General features: G+C 34.9%; 1 protein-coding gene across 10 annotated transcripts in view; it reads right to left on the bottom strand.

Annotated features, from left to right (window-relative positions):
- Positions 1–14,061, bottom strand: part of NLGN1 (neuroligin 1) — a 902,159-nt gene that overhangs the window by 707,909 nt on the left and 180,189 nt on the right. For 6 of the 10 annotated variants that reach the window (XM_067034033.1, XM_067034032.1, XM_067034029.1 and 3 more), the window contains exon 2: positions 9,381–10,193. In XM_067034033.1, the coding sequence (XP_066890134.1) occupies positions 9,381–9,873 (493 nt within the window). In that variant the 5' untranslated portion in view covers positions 9,874–10,193. Of the gene's footprint in view, positions 1–8,895; positions 8,956–9,380; positions 10,194–14,061 lie in introns of all 10 variants that reach the window. The other 4 variants (XM_067034027.1, XM_067034028.1, XM_067034030.1 and 1 more) reach the window with 1 other exon arrangement.

The raw sequence follows: 14,061 nt of genomic DNA, 5'->3' as shown, positions 1-14,061 counted from the left end.
TACTTAAAAACAAATTAAAGGATCTCCTCAGTAGAGGAGAGAGAATCTGTGTCAATTAGAAGGACTGGATATCAAGGGAAATTTGAGTTTTGATTTGAAAAGGAGCCCCAGCATTCCTAACTAGCAGCCATGTGACCTTGGGTAAGTTATTTAACCCCGAAAAGCAATAATTCTTCAACTATAGAATGGGTATAATTATAACACCGTTTTGAGATCTTTCCGGGGATTCAGTTTGAATGAAAAAAATGGAAGAGTGCTTGGTATCCCTCAAGAACTTATATCCAACTAGAACCTCAGAATGTGACTTTACAGGTTAAATTGTGTTACCCCAAAATTCATATAGTGAAGTCCTAACCCTGAGTATCTCAGAATGTGACCTTATTTAGAAATAGGGTCTTACAGATGTAATTAGTTAAGAGGAGGTCATTAGGGTGGGCTCTAACTCATTATGACTGGTGTCTTTATAAAAAGTGGTAATTTAACAATTCGAGAGCAAAAAAACACAAAAATCCAATTAAAAAACAGGCAGAGGATCTGAATAGACATTTTTCCAAAGAAGACATGCAAATGGCCAATGAGTCCGTAAGAAGATGCTCAACATCACTAATCATCAGGAAAATACAAATCAAAACTACAATAAGATACCACCTATAAGAATGGCAATTATCAAAAAGACAACTAATAATAAACGTTGGCAAGGATGTTGGAAAAAGGGAACTGTTGTGCATTGCTGGTGGAAATGTAAACTGGCACAGTCACTATGGAAAACAATGTGGAGGTTCCTCAAAAAATTAAAAATAGAACTGCCATATGATTTAGCAATTCCACTTCTGGATATTTATCTGAAGAAAATAAAAACACTAATTCAAAAAGATGTTCCCACATGTTCATTGCAGCATCACTTACAATAGTCAAGATACGGAAACAACCTAAGTATCCACTGATAGATAAATGGATAAAGAACACATAATAGAATACTGTTAAGCCATAAAAAAATGAAACCTTGCCATTTGAGACAACATGGATGGGCTTTGAGGGTATTATGCTAAAGGAAATAAGTCAATGAAAGACTGTATGATCTCACTTATAAATTTGGAATTTAAAAATCAAACAAACAAAAAAGCAAGCTCATAGATAGAACAGAGGCTGGGGGTGAAGGGTGGTTAAAATGGGTGAAGGGGGGGTCAAAGGTACAAACTTCCAGCTATAAAATAAATAAGTCATGGGGATGTAAGGTACAGCATGGTGACTATAACTAATAATACTGTACTGCATATTTGAAAGTTGCTAAGAGTAAATCTTAAAAGTTCTCATCATAAGAAAAAAAATGTATGGGGATGGCTGTTAACAAGACTTATTGTGGTGACTGTTTTCCAATATATACAAATATCGAATCATAATGTTGTGCACCTGAAACTAATATAATGTTACATGTCAATCATGCCTCAATAGAAAAAGGGAGAATGCCCTGTGAAGAGATACAGGGGGAAGAGAGCCATCTACAAGCCAGAGAGACTTACAATAGTATCTTCTACACCGCCCTCAGAAAGAACCAACCATGCCAGTGTCTTGATGTCAGACTTCCAGCCTTTAAAACTGTGAGACCAAAATTTTCTGCTGTGTAAGTCACGCAGTTTGTGATACTTTGTACAGCAACCCTAGCAAAGAAATGACCTTACTTGGAAACAGGGCCTTAGCAAATGTAATTAAGATGAAGTCATACTGGATTGGGATGGGTCATAAATCTTATGACTTATAAGTATCCTTATAAGAAGGCCATGTGAAGACACAGAGACACTGTGAGACACCCAGGGAAGAAAGCCACATGACAACAGAAATAGAGACTGGAGCAATACAACTACAAGCCAAAGAATGCCAATGACTTGGCAACCAGCAGAAGCTAAAAAAGAGGCAGGAAGATTCTCCTTTAGAGCCTCCAGAAGTAACCCAAACTGCCAACTCCTTGATTTGGGGCTTCTCAGCTCCAGAACCAAGAGAGAATAAATCTCTGGTGTTTAAAGCCACACAGTTTATGGCAATTTGTTACAGCAGCCCTAGGAATCTAATATAGGGAGTATTACATAAAGTATTCTGTCCACTTACAAAGGACCATGTGAAGATTTATGATTAGAAATTATGCTTCTACATCTAGCCCAGAGTTTAAGATTATCAAATCCAGAATGAGATTATGTGATTGTTACTAGCAAATATATGTACTGGTGTGATTTTTGAAGTTGGTCATTCCCTAAACTACTTTAGCATGTCACCATGGGAGGAAGAAGAAGAGGAGGAGAAATATGAGAGGACAAAAGATTATCAACAAAATCTGTAACAGAAAGTAATGTAAAAGTTAATTAAAGCAAAGATTACATCATAATTATGAAGCTAGTAGTATGTTCTATATGTGAAAACAACACTTTAAAACACGTATCATTACACTGGATAGTAGAAAGGAAAGCATTTTCTACAGAGGATTTATTCTGTGACATAGCTCTTTTTGCTGGTGGCATGTCATATGTTTTCAACTTCAACCCCAATTTCTACAAGTAAAAAAGTATTTATTCTCTGGAAAAAATGAGTTGGACACCTACAATGGTCTTTTAATCATCAGCTTCAGGAGACTCTCTCTACCTATCAGTAGACAATGGAACAATTGATGTTGTTCTTTTAAAACTTTACAACCCTTTTAGGTCTGCTTCATTTCAGAGTTCCAACTTAAACTGTTTAGCTTTTAGAAGACTTAACCACATCTGTCCAAGGATACTAATTCAAATATGAAGCCAAATCTCTGGTTTAATCTGTTTCCCATTTACCTTCAGACCCCAAATAAACCAGACGTTTTAATTATTTCAGTATGTAGTGATTTTTCTACTAGCAAATTGGCCACCAAATTTTCTATTTGATCTGGGATCCCATATAAACAGAATTGTTATTGTTGCTGTTGTATTGTTTTGCTTTATTCCCTCTGTTCTAAAATCATCTCCTTAAAGAAAATACAGTTGGCCACTAACAAATTATGTATATTTGGACAGGATACTTAACCTCTTTGGTCCTCCATTTCTGCATTTGTAAAGTGGGAATAAAAATTCTCATAGGATTGTTGTGATATTAAATAAATTAATAAGGCTAAATGTCTAGAACATATTAAGAGCTCACCAACGTTAATTCTATCTCCACTTCCCTTAATGTTACACACTGAACAATTAAAATAGGAACAATCAGATGAGAATAGAATCATATTACTGCTTCTACCCATGTACTCATACTCATGTACTCTGCCTAGCTACATGTTAATTTAAATTATCTACTAATGCTCTTTTTAATCCGAAACCTCCAACTGTATACTAGATCCCAACTTTCTCTACAGATATTATTCTAGAAGTCTACCATCTTTCCTCTATATTTTTAATTGTTCCCTTCCTACTATATACAAACATTTCTCTCTTTTTAAAATTTTTTTAATAATAAAATTGCTTTACAATGTTGTGTCAGTTTCTGCTGTACAATGAAGTGAATCAGCTATATGTATACATATATCCCCATATCCCCTCCCTTTTGCGTCTCCCTCCCACCCTCCCTATCCCACCCCTCTAGATGGTCACAAAGCACCAAGCTGATCTCAGTGTGCTATGCGGCTGCTTCCCACTAGCTATCTATTTTACACATGGTAGTGTATTTATGTCAAACCTAATATACAAACATTTCTCTATTTCTTCCATCTTAACCTATAGCAACAAAACAACCTCTGTTGTCCTTACACTTCCATTTTCTCTGCTCCTTCTTACAGCAAAACTCCTTAAAATAATTATTTATGCTTAGTGATTCCAAATTTTCAGCCGTTCTCTCTTCAACCCACTCCAGTGTGTCAGACTCACACCACCCCACAAGAGTTCATTTGGTAGAGTTGATCACTCTTGTCTATTTTGATGCATTTTCTTTACTTAGCTTCTAGGACAACAAAAATATATTGGTTTACCTCCCATCTCACATGTAATACTTTCTCAGTCTCCATAGTCTTTCCTTCTCTTCTTCCAGACCTCTTAATGTTGGAATGTCCCTGGATTAATCTTTGGTGTCATCTCTTTTCTCAATTTATTCAATTCCTTTTATTCTCACTCAGACTCATGACTTTAAAACTCTACCTTCTATATCATAATGACTCCCAAATATATATCTCCATTTATACCTCTCTCCTGAATGTCAAACTGGTTCCTTGATGTCTACACTTGGATGTCTTAAGAGTCATCTCAGACTTAACATGTCCAAGCTAAACATCATCCTTCTACTGTGCCTCCTCCTACACTATTCTACATTCCATTTTTCTGTCTTAACTGATGGCAAATGTATTTTTCTAGACATTCAGACCAAAATCTAGGAATCTTCTCTGACTGCTCATTTTCTTTAACAACCCATAACCAAATGAGCAAGAAATGTGATGTTCATAATATATCAAGACTATGACTTCCATTGTTACTCCTCTGGTCTGAGTCTGGACCAGACTGACATCTTGTCCAAGCTACAACAACCTCTTATTTGCTCTCCTGGTTCCTCCATACTCTCCTGCAATCTACTCTCAATAAGTCAGCCAGAATGATCTCTTTAATATAAAGTCAGATCATTCTGAATCTCACTGCCTCGCTCTCTCTACTCTTTCCAGATTTACCATACCCCTAGTTGTTCCTTAAATATACAAGGCAGAATCTCATCTTAATGCCTTTGTGCTTGCTCTTTGCCATGTTCTTTCCTCAGATACTCATTTCGTTTCCTTCAGGGCTTTGCCCAAAAGAAGACAATACTGCCTAACTTATTTAAAATTACCTTCACCCTCTACACCAGCACACCCAAGCCTCAATACTCTGTTATTTTCTCATCTTCTTATACCCTCTAAATTTAGTTGTTTATTGTGTTTATTGTCTACAATGTGTCTCCACACACTAGGATATAAGCTCCAGAAGGGCAAGGATTTTTTAATTGTTTTTTTTTTTCACTGATGTATCTCAGGGGCCTACAGTAGTAATCTAATTAGTACAGAGTAAGGACTCAATAAACATTTGTTAAGTGAATAATAAATTAGATAGAAATGTATAAGCATGAAGGAAGAGCATTCTGGAATATAATCCCCTTTTAAAATCCTAAACACATTGACAGTGATAGCAGCCATTTTTATACATATCTAATTAGGAAAAAGTCAGTCTCTATGTTCAACAAATCACCAAATAAACCCTAAATTTATGGAAAAGGCTCTTGAATGAATTCAATATTATCTCAGGTAAAGACTACTAAGCAGAGTGTGTAAAAGTAAAATACTTATGAAAACCAGGAATAAAATTCTCAGAGTCAAGAACTGTACCACAGCCATCTACAGAGATTGTAATTTTCTAAACAATAAAATTGGGGTAAGTGGAAAAAAATGAGTTAACTTATGCAGAAACGAAAATTAATTCTGTATTCATCTCACATGAGCTATGCAAATTATAGTCAAAGTACTGGAGAAATACAAAGCTAAACAACTCTAGGGTATCCATAAGCCAATCAATTTGCTGTGGATTCTCTGGGTCCCTTGTTCCTCTTCTCATGTTTACTGCCTAATATTTGACCACTTTACTGTTTGTTGGCAACTCTCATAAGAGAGTGAACCAGAGAAGCAAAATGAAACATAAGCAAATTAAAGCTACTCCTGATAGCAGCCTGGAGAAATACGCTGTGATCTTTGTCTGGACAGTGAGAAAATATGTGTACTATTTAAAAGTATTCACTAAAATGGGTACTAAGTATGTTTTCTGGAAATCAGTTGCTAACATTGGCTTGACCCAATTCAATAAGGTGAGCATTAAACCCATCTAAAATAGAGTCAACTGACAGAATAAAAAGAATTCACGATATAGTTGAATGTACAAAAGCAAGCAGGAAGAAAAGGAGGGTAAAAGGGTGGAGACATACAAGCCTCTGCTGTAGAAATCATCTACAGGAAGTAATTTAACATAATGGAAATGCATCTAATATAAGCAAGAACTAGGGCCAAACCTGACTCCACCCACTTACTAGCAGTAGAAACTGGGTCAGAATGCTTAACTCTGAGAACCTACTTTCAAATTTGTAAAATAAGGACAGTCATATACTTTCTTCATAAAGTTTGGTAATAAATTATGTCAGTCTCTACATCCAAATTCCAGTTTCTATCACATGTTGCCTGCCTATTTGGCCAAGTGCTGACAGTCATCTCATTTTAAGCACTCATCCTTTCTTTCAATTTTTCAAGGATAAAGCCCTGAAGAAGTATCTACAGAGTAGTTAACATATGGCTAAAACTATCATGGGAAATTTAAAAAGATGGATTAAAAAGTGCAACTGGGACCTTTTATAAATGAGAGGCAGCCTATTGGTAAAAATATGTTTTTTTCTTCAATTGTACAGGAAAAATAGTATAAAAGCTCTGTTTAAAAATTACAGCAAGGCATCTTTTGGAGGAAGGAGATGTTCTTCCTTTCATACAGATTAAAGTGCAGAACATGCTTTGTTCTTTGTAAACTTACTTGAACGTACGTTCTATAGGAAGAGACATCTTTGTTTCATTCATTACTGATAGTGCATATAATAGGCAATTAAGAAATAGTTTTGAATGAATACAGCATACACACATTGGCACAAGGGTGGTGGTCCATCTGCCTCTGCAGATGACCATACACAATTAAAAAGAGATAAATAATAAGCCAGAATTTTATTAGCGCCTAGATAAAATGCAACACAACTATTCCCATACTTCCTAAACTTCCACAATTCTGTTGAAGAACTCACAGTCCATATGCAGTATACATATTAGCATATGCATAAATATGAAATGACTAATATTTTTTGAACCAGGAAAATATGATTTCCTGAAGTGCATAGACCCTTCATGATAGAGAAGGAAAAAAAAGCTGAAAGTTTGGGGAAAAAAGTTCTATTCCTCTGCTTAAAAGTCAAGCTCTAAACTTTGATTTTGTTTATTTTTTTAAAAAACTATTTATATAAAAATTACATTTAAATTATTTGTTATTTAGATGTTAGGATAATATACAAAGAACTAATAAACAGCATAATTTAGTTATTAATAATATATTAAATACCAAAGTGAACCAATGTTTTAGAATTCTTAATATGAAAACATAGTAGATTTGGACTATAAACCACAGACTGATATAGGTATCTATAGATCTTGTCCTCAGGCTAATTATAAAGTAGTTCAAAGTTTGCCAAAGTAAATATCACAGCCTACATACTTCTTTGCCAACTCTCTCATAAAGCAGATGGAACCAACAATTGAAAGAACCATGAAAAAGAATTTTTTAATGAATCCATTTCTTTCTGAAGTTGTATGAGAAGAAAGTCACTTTCTCACTTACTAGTTTACCTTTTGATGTCCTTATCATTTTTTTGATTGTACATATTTTTATGTATTATGCTATATTTATGCATTCTTCAATAGCATCTTTATTTATGACTTTGTGAATCAACATCTTTGTGATAGGAGGCAAAAGTCACTTAGCTAATTACACATGCTTGATAAGTTGCATAATAATAACCGCTGCAGTACTATACATTAGTTGAAAGCATATAAATTACTGCAGTTATTCTCATTTGGGAAAAAACAAGAGACTTTTTTAGTTATCTAAAACATCTTTGTTGCCTCCATATCCACCTTATTAAGTATACTATTCTTTTAACCCAAATCATGACATTAATAATAAAATAAAGGTTAAATTCCATTCTATCAGTCTGACCAAAGAAATAAGAACAAAAACAAAACAAAATTCAACTTAATGCAAATACTTCTGATCTGCAATTGAGGATTTGGTGATATGAAGCTTCTTCCATATAATGCAATCCCAGTGAAATAAAATAGTTTAGACGCTCCCCACCCCACAAGAATGTTGTAATGAAATCTGACTTGGTCCAGCCAGGAGATTAGAAATGCACAGAGAGAGAGAGAATGTACAGAACTGGAATATTAATATGACTTCTGTATGAAGATTGAAAATTCTACAAAGTTATAATAAGGTCAAAATAACACAGATAATTTACTGCCAGAGAAAATCATACTCTCCTATGAGTGATTTACTAGATGTTCTATAAAAATGGAGTGTGGACAAGCTACATTCAGATGCAAGCTTGCAGCTGTCAGTGTCTACATTTGCTCAATCTGGCTAGAGGATGCTTTGAAGGTTGATTTAATTGTAGCTTCTGAATCATGTTCTTCCCTATGTTTTAAATTGTTTAACATAAATATAAAAATGTTAAAGCAATTTTAAGACTGTAAATATTTAGTATAAAAAGCTGCAAAATCTCATTTTTTTCTGGAAGAGTGACTGAAAACGGAAAGACTGTCTGGGAAAAAATACCATTACTTAATAATGGTAATTGCCCAACAGTTATGGCAAATTTACCCTTATATGAGAAAGTTCATAGGGTGTTCAGAAGGAACTAAGGATAAACAAACAAAAAACTAGGTTTGTGACTGAACTGATCAATTTTAAGAGAAACAAGAATCTATTACCTGTAGAAAAGGGTTCAGAGATCAAAGCTGAACAGCTAGGAAGGCAGCAACTTTGGGTTCCCTGCAGGCAATGTAATAACCTAAGTATCTTTTTCTCTATACACAAACTCAAAGCAGAGATTCAACTCCTGTCCATGCCACCAGCACCAGCACACAGGGCACCACCAATGAGCTTTGTCAATGTCATCTACTCAGCTAGAGCTCTCCTCAACCATCTTTCTACTCTTTGACAGGCTTCATTAAATGCCAAATATCGCCTAACCATTCACTTCCCAGCATCAGCAAATCATCCTTAGGGAGAATATCTTGTTCTTCCTCTGCAAGCTGTTTCCCCCATTTTTTATTTTCACTTTTATACATACCTCCTTTTCTACATATTTTCTTGCCGGGTTTTCTGGCACATTCCTTGGATATTCTTTTTACTGAAAAATGAATAGAAGACTAGAAAATAACATGGCGCTCCATCACAGACCGCCGGAACATGCAACACCACTATCTAACTTAATATGGTCCTGCATTTACTGAGTGCGAAAGATCCCCAATTCGGTGAACCTGCACATGCAATGGAGAAATGTTGATGCATCTTCTCAGAAGTCATTCGGTAGGAAATGGAAATTAGGAACCCATTTCTACCTAAATATACGTGCTGCAGAGGAAAGAAAATGAGTAGGCACAGGAAAAAAATAAGAACGCCAACACACATAAACAAAAAGAGCTGCATGCACACATGTAAATATGTCTACATGCCAACAGGAAAAGCCATGCACGCTACCAATACACATGAATTAATACTGTTAGAATAGAAAAATATAAATATATCTCCCTGTTTTTCATGTAGTAAACTCACCATCCTCAGTTGGGACGTATATATTTAAATACAGGCAATCTTCACTCTGGTCTTGTACGTATGATGAAACCACATCCAAGTTATTAGTAAACCACACAGGAAGCATGACTTCTGGCAATCTGCCATCAATGATATTCTGGGGACACACAGGAGCAAACTGAGTAGCATTCCTGATATCTGACCAAGGAGATGGTGGTTCTGGAGGCTGAAAACGATGTTCTCCTGTTGGTGGGGCTGCATATGGAATGCCAAGAAACTGAATAACAGGACCCAAAATTTCATTATTGAGTTCTTTCTTAATCCCTCTTATCTTGCCGAAGTTGGTAGTCACCAGTGGGTCTCCATCATCCAGTTTTTGTGAGAGCACGTGGGCAGCCTGAAGCAAACAGCCCAACACACAAAGAGTCAATGAGGCACCCAATCCCCTGTGTACCAAGCATGCCATTACTGCTCTCCAAACATAAGTTGGCCACATGCATCTGGGCAGTGCCATGGTCCCACATCAGTTGTGTAGTGGTCTGGTTGCAGTGAGGCAAAGGCGTTTGTATCCACTTGAGAAAAACCATATAACGGTAGAATACACCTCAGATTTCTCAAAGGCGAGCTTGTCAAGAAAAGCTCAGAAAGCTCTTCATGCAGCCAGTATCTCCCATTGATTTCACATGTATTGAAGTAGCATCTTCAATCATCGCTATTTATCAGACCATATCCTATTGACCATTCTGTTTTCCATAGTAGCAACGTAGTGAGAGTGGCCATTGACTGTACACTTCCCTCTTATAAATCAAATCCAGTTAGCTGCAGGTCTATATCCTAGAGAAAATGAAAATAAATCATTAGTACAAACAAGCTAAAATAGACAGAGTGATAACTAGATGTTTTACAAGCTACAGAAATACTTTAATAGTTGCTGGAGTCAAGTGAGTTAAATACTACCATAAGAAAAATGTGGTTTGATGTGAGATGACAGATGAAATAACTGATTATTAGAATATTGAGAAACTTGCCTCCTGGCTTTATACACATTTAATAGAAAGCAGCCCTTGTTAAAATATACAGTTTCAGGAGCATTTCACAATACAGTTTTCTTAACATACTGAAGGTTATGTGTGAAATTTTCCCTTTATTGAAAGACTTCAATCACTTTAAGGGACCACAGTATTAATCACCAAACATACTAAAAATTAGAATTCAGTAGCAGAAAACCTTTTTAAAAATATTGGTAGGGAATTAGTGGAATATAAACAAACTTTGTAAGAATGACTATATATATTAAACAAACAAACAAATAAAAAGATGGTCCCCAATCCTGTGCTATATAGAAAAAACAAAGATTATGTTAGAACAAGAAAGCCAATATTAGTTCAGCTATGATCATTTAAGTGCAACTACCTTATAAGGTCAATCTCCTTGCTGTTTCTCAAAAGTATACATAAAATCATTGGCTATAAGCTCCTTCACCTTAAATTAAGATTCAAGAATTTAAAAGACAAAATGCCTTTAGACACAACTTGAAAAAGAGACAGAAGTTGGCATCATTTTTGCAGACTTTTTTTTTTTACCATCTAGCTAGCTATATATTTTAGATATCAGTAAATTTGCAACAGGAAAATTAACTTCTGAGTCAAAGTCAATATATTTTAAATTACAAATGTTCTCACTACCTGTTAAAGATCAAAGGAACAATACAAAAAGAAAAGAGTGCGGCAGTTTAAAAGAACAGCCATACCTAATCATAGTGTTGCATACTAACAGTAATCAAACATCTAACACTCTTTACCCAGTCCAACTTAGGATGCATCAGAATAAAATGTAACATTCAGGGCAATGCAAGTCACAGTGTAATCTTGCGTTAACTGCAAAATAGCACACAACTGGACAAATTTGTCTTTTCTTGTTCAAGCAATGTTTTAAAGTGCTTAGTTTGAAAATAACAGTGTTGATTTGTATTATAGATGGTTCTATCCTGTCATATTATGGGAAGATTCCTGAAGAAGTGCTGGTCTGGCAGTGAGGCTGTCCTGACTTTATATTATTGAAAAGGAGATTGCAAAAACTATATAGGGCAGCAGGAGATTTGGTTCAAGCCTGGTGTTCCTTTAGCTCTGAACAATTCATCACAGATGGCAATAAGAAGATAAATGCCTTTCTTCAAGAATACTTGTCAGTGTTAATTCGCATACCTTTGTTGTGAAAGCACATTAACATACAAAACACAGGCTTAGACCCATCCCATTTCTGTGCCAGAACTCTAGCCTGTATTGAAGATTTAGCTACACAAACCCACTTCTGTTAAGAGTACATAATGCTCATTCTTGCACAGAATCGTGGTGGGCCACAGCATGACTAAGTCTTTCCTACTCACCTTTTGGTGTTAAAAAGCAGCATTTTGACACCTAAAATAGAGAACCTGTGGTAAGGACTTAAAAGTCTCCATCACCATATTTTATTCAGCTTAATTTTCAAATACAGTGATTTCTAAAAATTCTTCTTTACATACTTGGTATCTCATCCAGAATAAAAAGTACTTGCTTGGCATGTAGACAACAAGGGGGGAAAGCGGGGCAGGGGTGGTGGTGGTGGGATGAACTCGGAGATTGGGGTTGACATGTATACACTAATATGTATAAAACAGATGACTAATAAGAACGAGCTGTATAAAAAATAAATAAAATTAAATTAAAAAATTAAAAAAACAAAGTACTTGTTTGGTTACTAACAAAATAACACTCATTTTTGAACTCACAAATCCTTAACTGTGTTAAAAATAAAAGGGCTGCTGTTTCCCACTTTAATGTGCTACTTTAACACACATTGTGGAGGATGAGAATTCTGCATTCCATGGTAAATTTTTAAATTCTAATGGTTAGCTTTTAAGGTTACAAAAATATCCCATTTTACATGGGCTTACCTGTATAATTACAGTATCGACCCCAAATATTTTTCAGAGGTCACTGTTATAATAATAACAGTTGCCCAAGTTTAATGTAAATATATGGCTTGTTTAAATAACTGAACATTTACTTATATATGTATATATATGCCTAAATATAAGGACTCTCAAATTTGTTGGCAGGGTTTTTTTTTTTCCTATTTATTGGTGCTTCCTTAGTACAGTATATGCCAAACCCTTAGCTTTTAGGCATTTACATCTCATTTATAACAACTCTAAAAACTAGCTTCAACAGTTATCTCCTTTTTACTTACAAGGAACTGAGACTTAGAGGACAAATACCTTGGCCCAGGTCTCTCAGCTAAACAATAGCAGATCCAGGAACCCACTGGAATCTAATTTAAAGGCCATCCTCTTGATCATTACACATGATACAGTCTCTCACTTCACAATTAACACTTTAAAAAAAAATGATCCTAGTGCATTTAAAATTGGATTGTAAAAGTGTTTTATGTTCCTTCAGAAGACAGAATGGAGGTAAATACTCTGACAATTTCATAGAAACAGAGAAATTTAAATGGTCTACCCTCTTCTTATTGGCACTTTAGATTTTGTTACCTTTTTTAACTTTACATTGAATGTAGTGATTGGGTATCCATATGTGTTTACACAAGATCATGTTAAAATAATAAGAAGTAACCCCCAAAAGCCCAACTTCATAATAGCATAAATGTCCATTAACAGATATTAATAAATGAATTATGATATATTCACAAATTAGAATTCTATACTTCAGTGCAAATAAAGAACCTAGACCTAAATATATCAGCAAGAATAAATCTCAATATTTTTGAAAAAAGATTAGATATAGTAAAATGCTACTTAAATAAAGCTTAAAATATGAAAAAAACTACATATTATTCACAGATGCATAAATATGTAATAACAGAATATTTGTTATCCATGGGTAGGGAGAAAAAGGTATGAAATTTGTTCTAACAATTAATGTTATTAATTGATTAATTGGAACAATGAATGATAATCTGGGATGAGGCCTAAAAAGACCACAATTAACTACAGCAAGTTTTACAAATCTAAGATTTGATGGTGTTGGGTGACACACACAAACACACACGAGCACACACATCTTTGTTGGAATTCTCTGTATTTTTCTGTATGTTTGAAATATTTTATAATAAATACATTAAAATAATGAGGTCAGAAAAGCCTTATTCAGCAGTCCAGGCAAGTAGATGAGTTTATCAATCCACACAGGACTAGCTTTCTCTGACTTTGCAGTAGGTGGAGATACTAGCTCACAAATTCCTCCATTATTCCTCCCTTTGGGTTAAAGCATGTGCATTCCCACTGAGATAAATAAAACAAAAATAAATAACATTTTAAAAAACATAATAAATGGGAATATATTATCTCCTTGCATTAATTTATTATAACACCTGGTCCATCAACTAGTTTGTTCCTGAGTGACCCAGATCAAAGAGATGATGCTGGAGAGAGTAGAGAGAAATTTCAAGGACATTATATAAACACAGTGGGTGGCCACGTGCATCCAATTTTTCCTTCACTCAACAAACATTTATTGGATATCTATAACGTATAAGCTATTGTGCTAAATCCTATGAGAATTTAAAGATAAGTACAATCTAGCCATTATTCCCAAGTAGATACAATATTATAAAGATCTGAATTGACTACACGCTTATCACCAGAGCTGCATGGAGCTTGGCCAATGCTACACAACTGATGGTTGTTATTTACCATAGTTAT

This window comes from Kogia breviceps, chromosome 5 (assembly GCF_026419965.1).
Source record: "Kogia breviceps isolate mKogBre1 chromosome 5, mKogBre1 haplotype 1, whole genome shotgun sequence".
NCBI classification, from domain to species: domain Eukaryota; kingdom Metazoa; phylum Chordata; class Mammalia; order Artiodactyla; family Physeteridae; genus Kogia; species Kogia breviceps.
The sequence above is the reverse complement of the archived record's forward strand: the minus strand, read 5'-3'. Positions and strand labels throughout refer to the sequence as shown.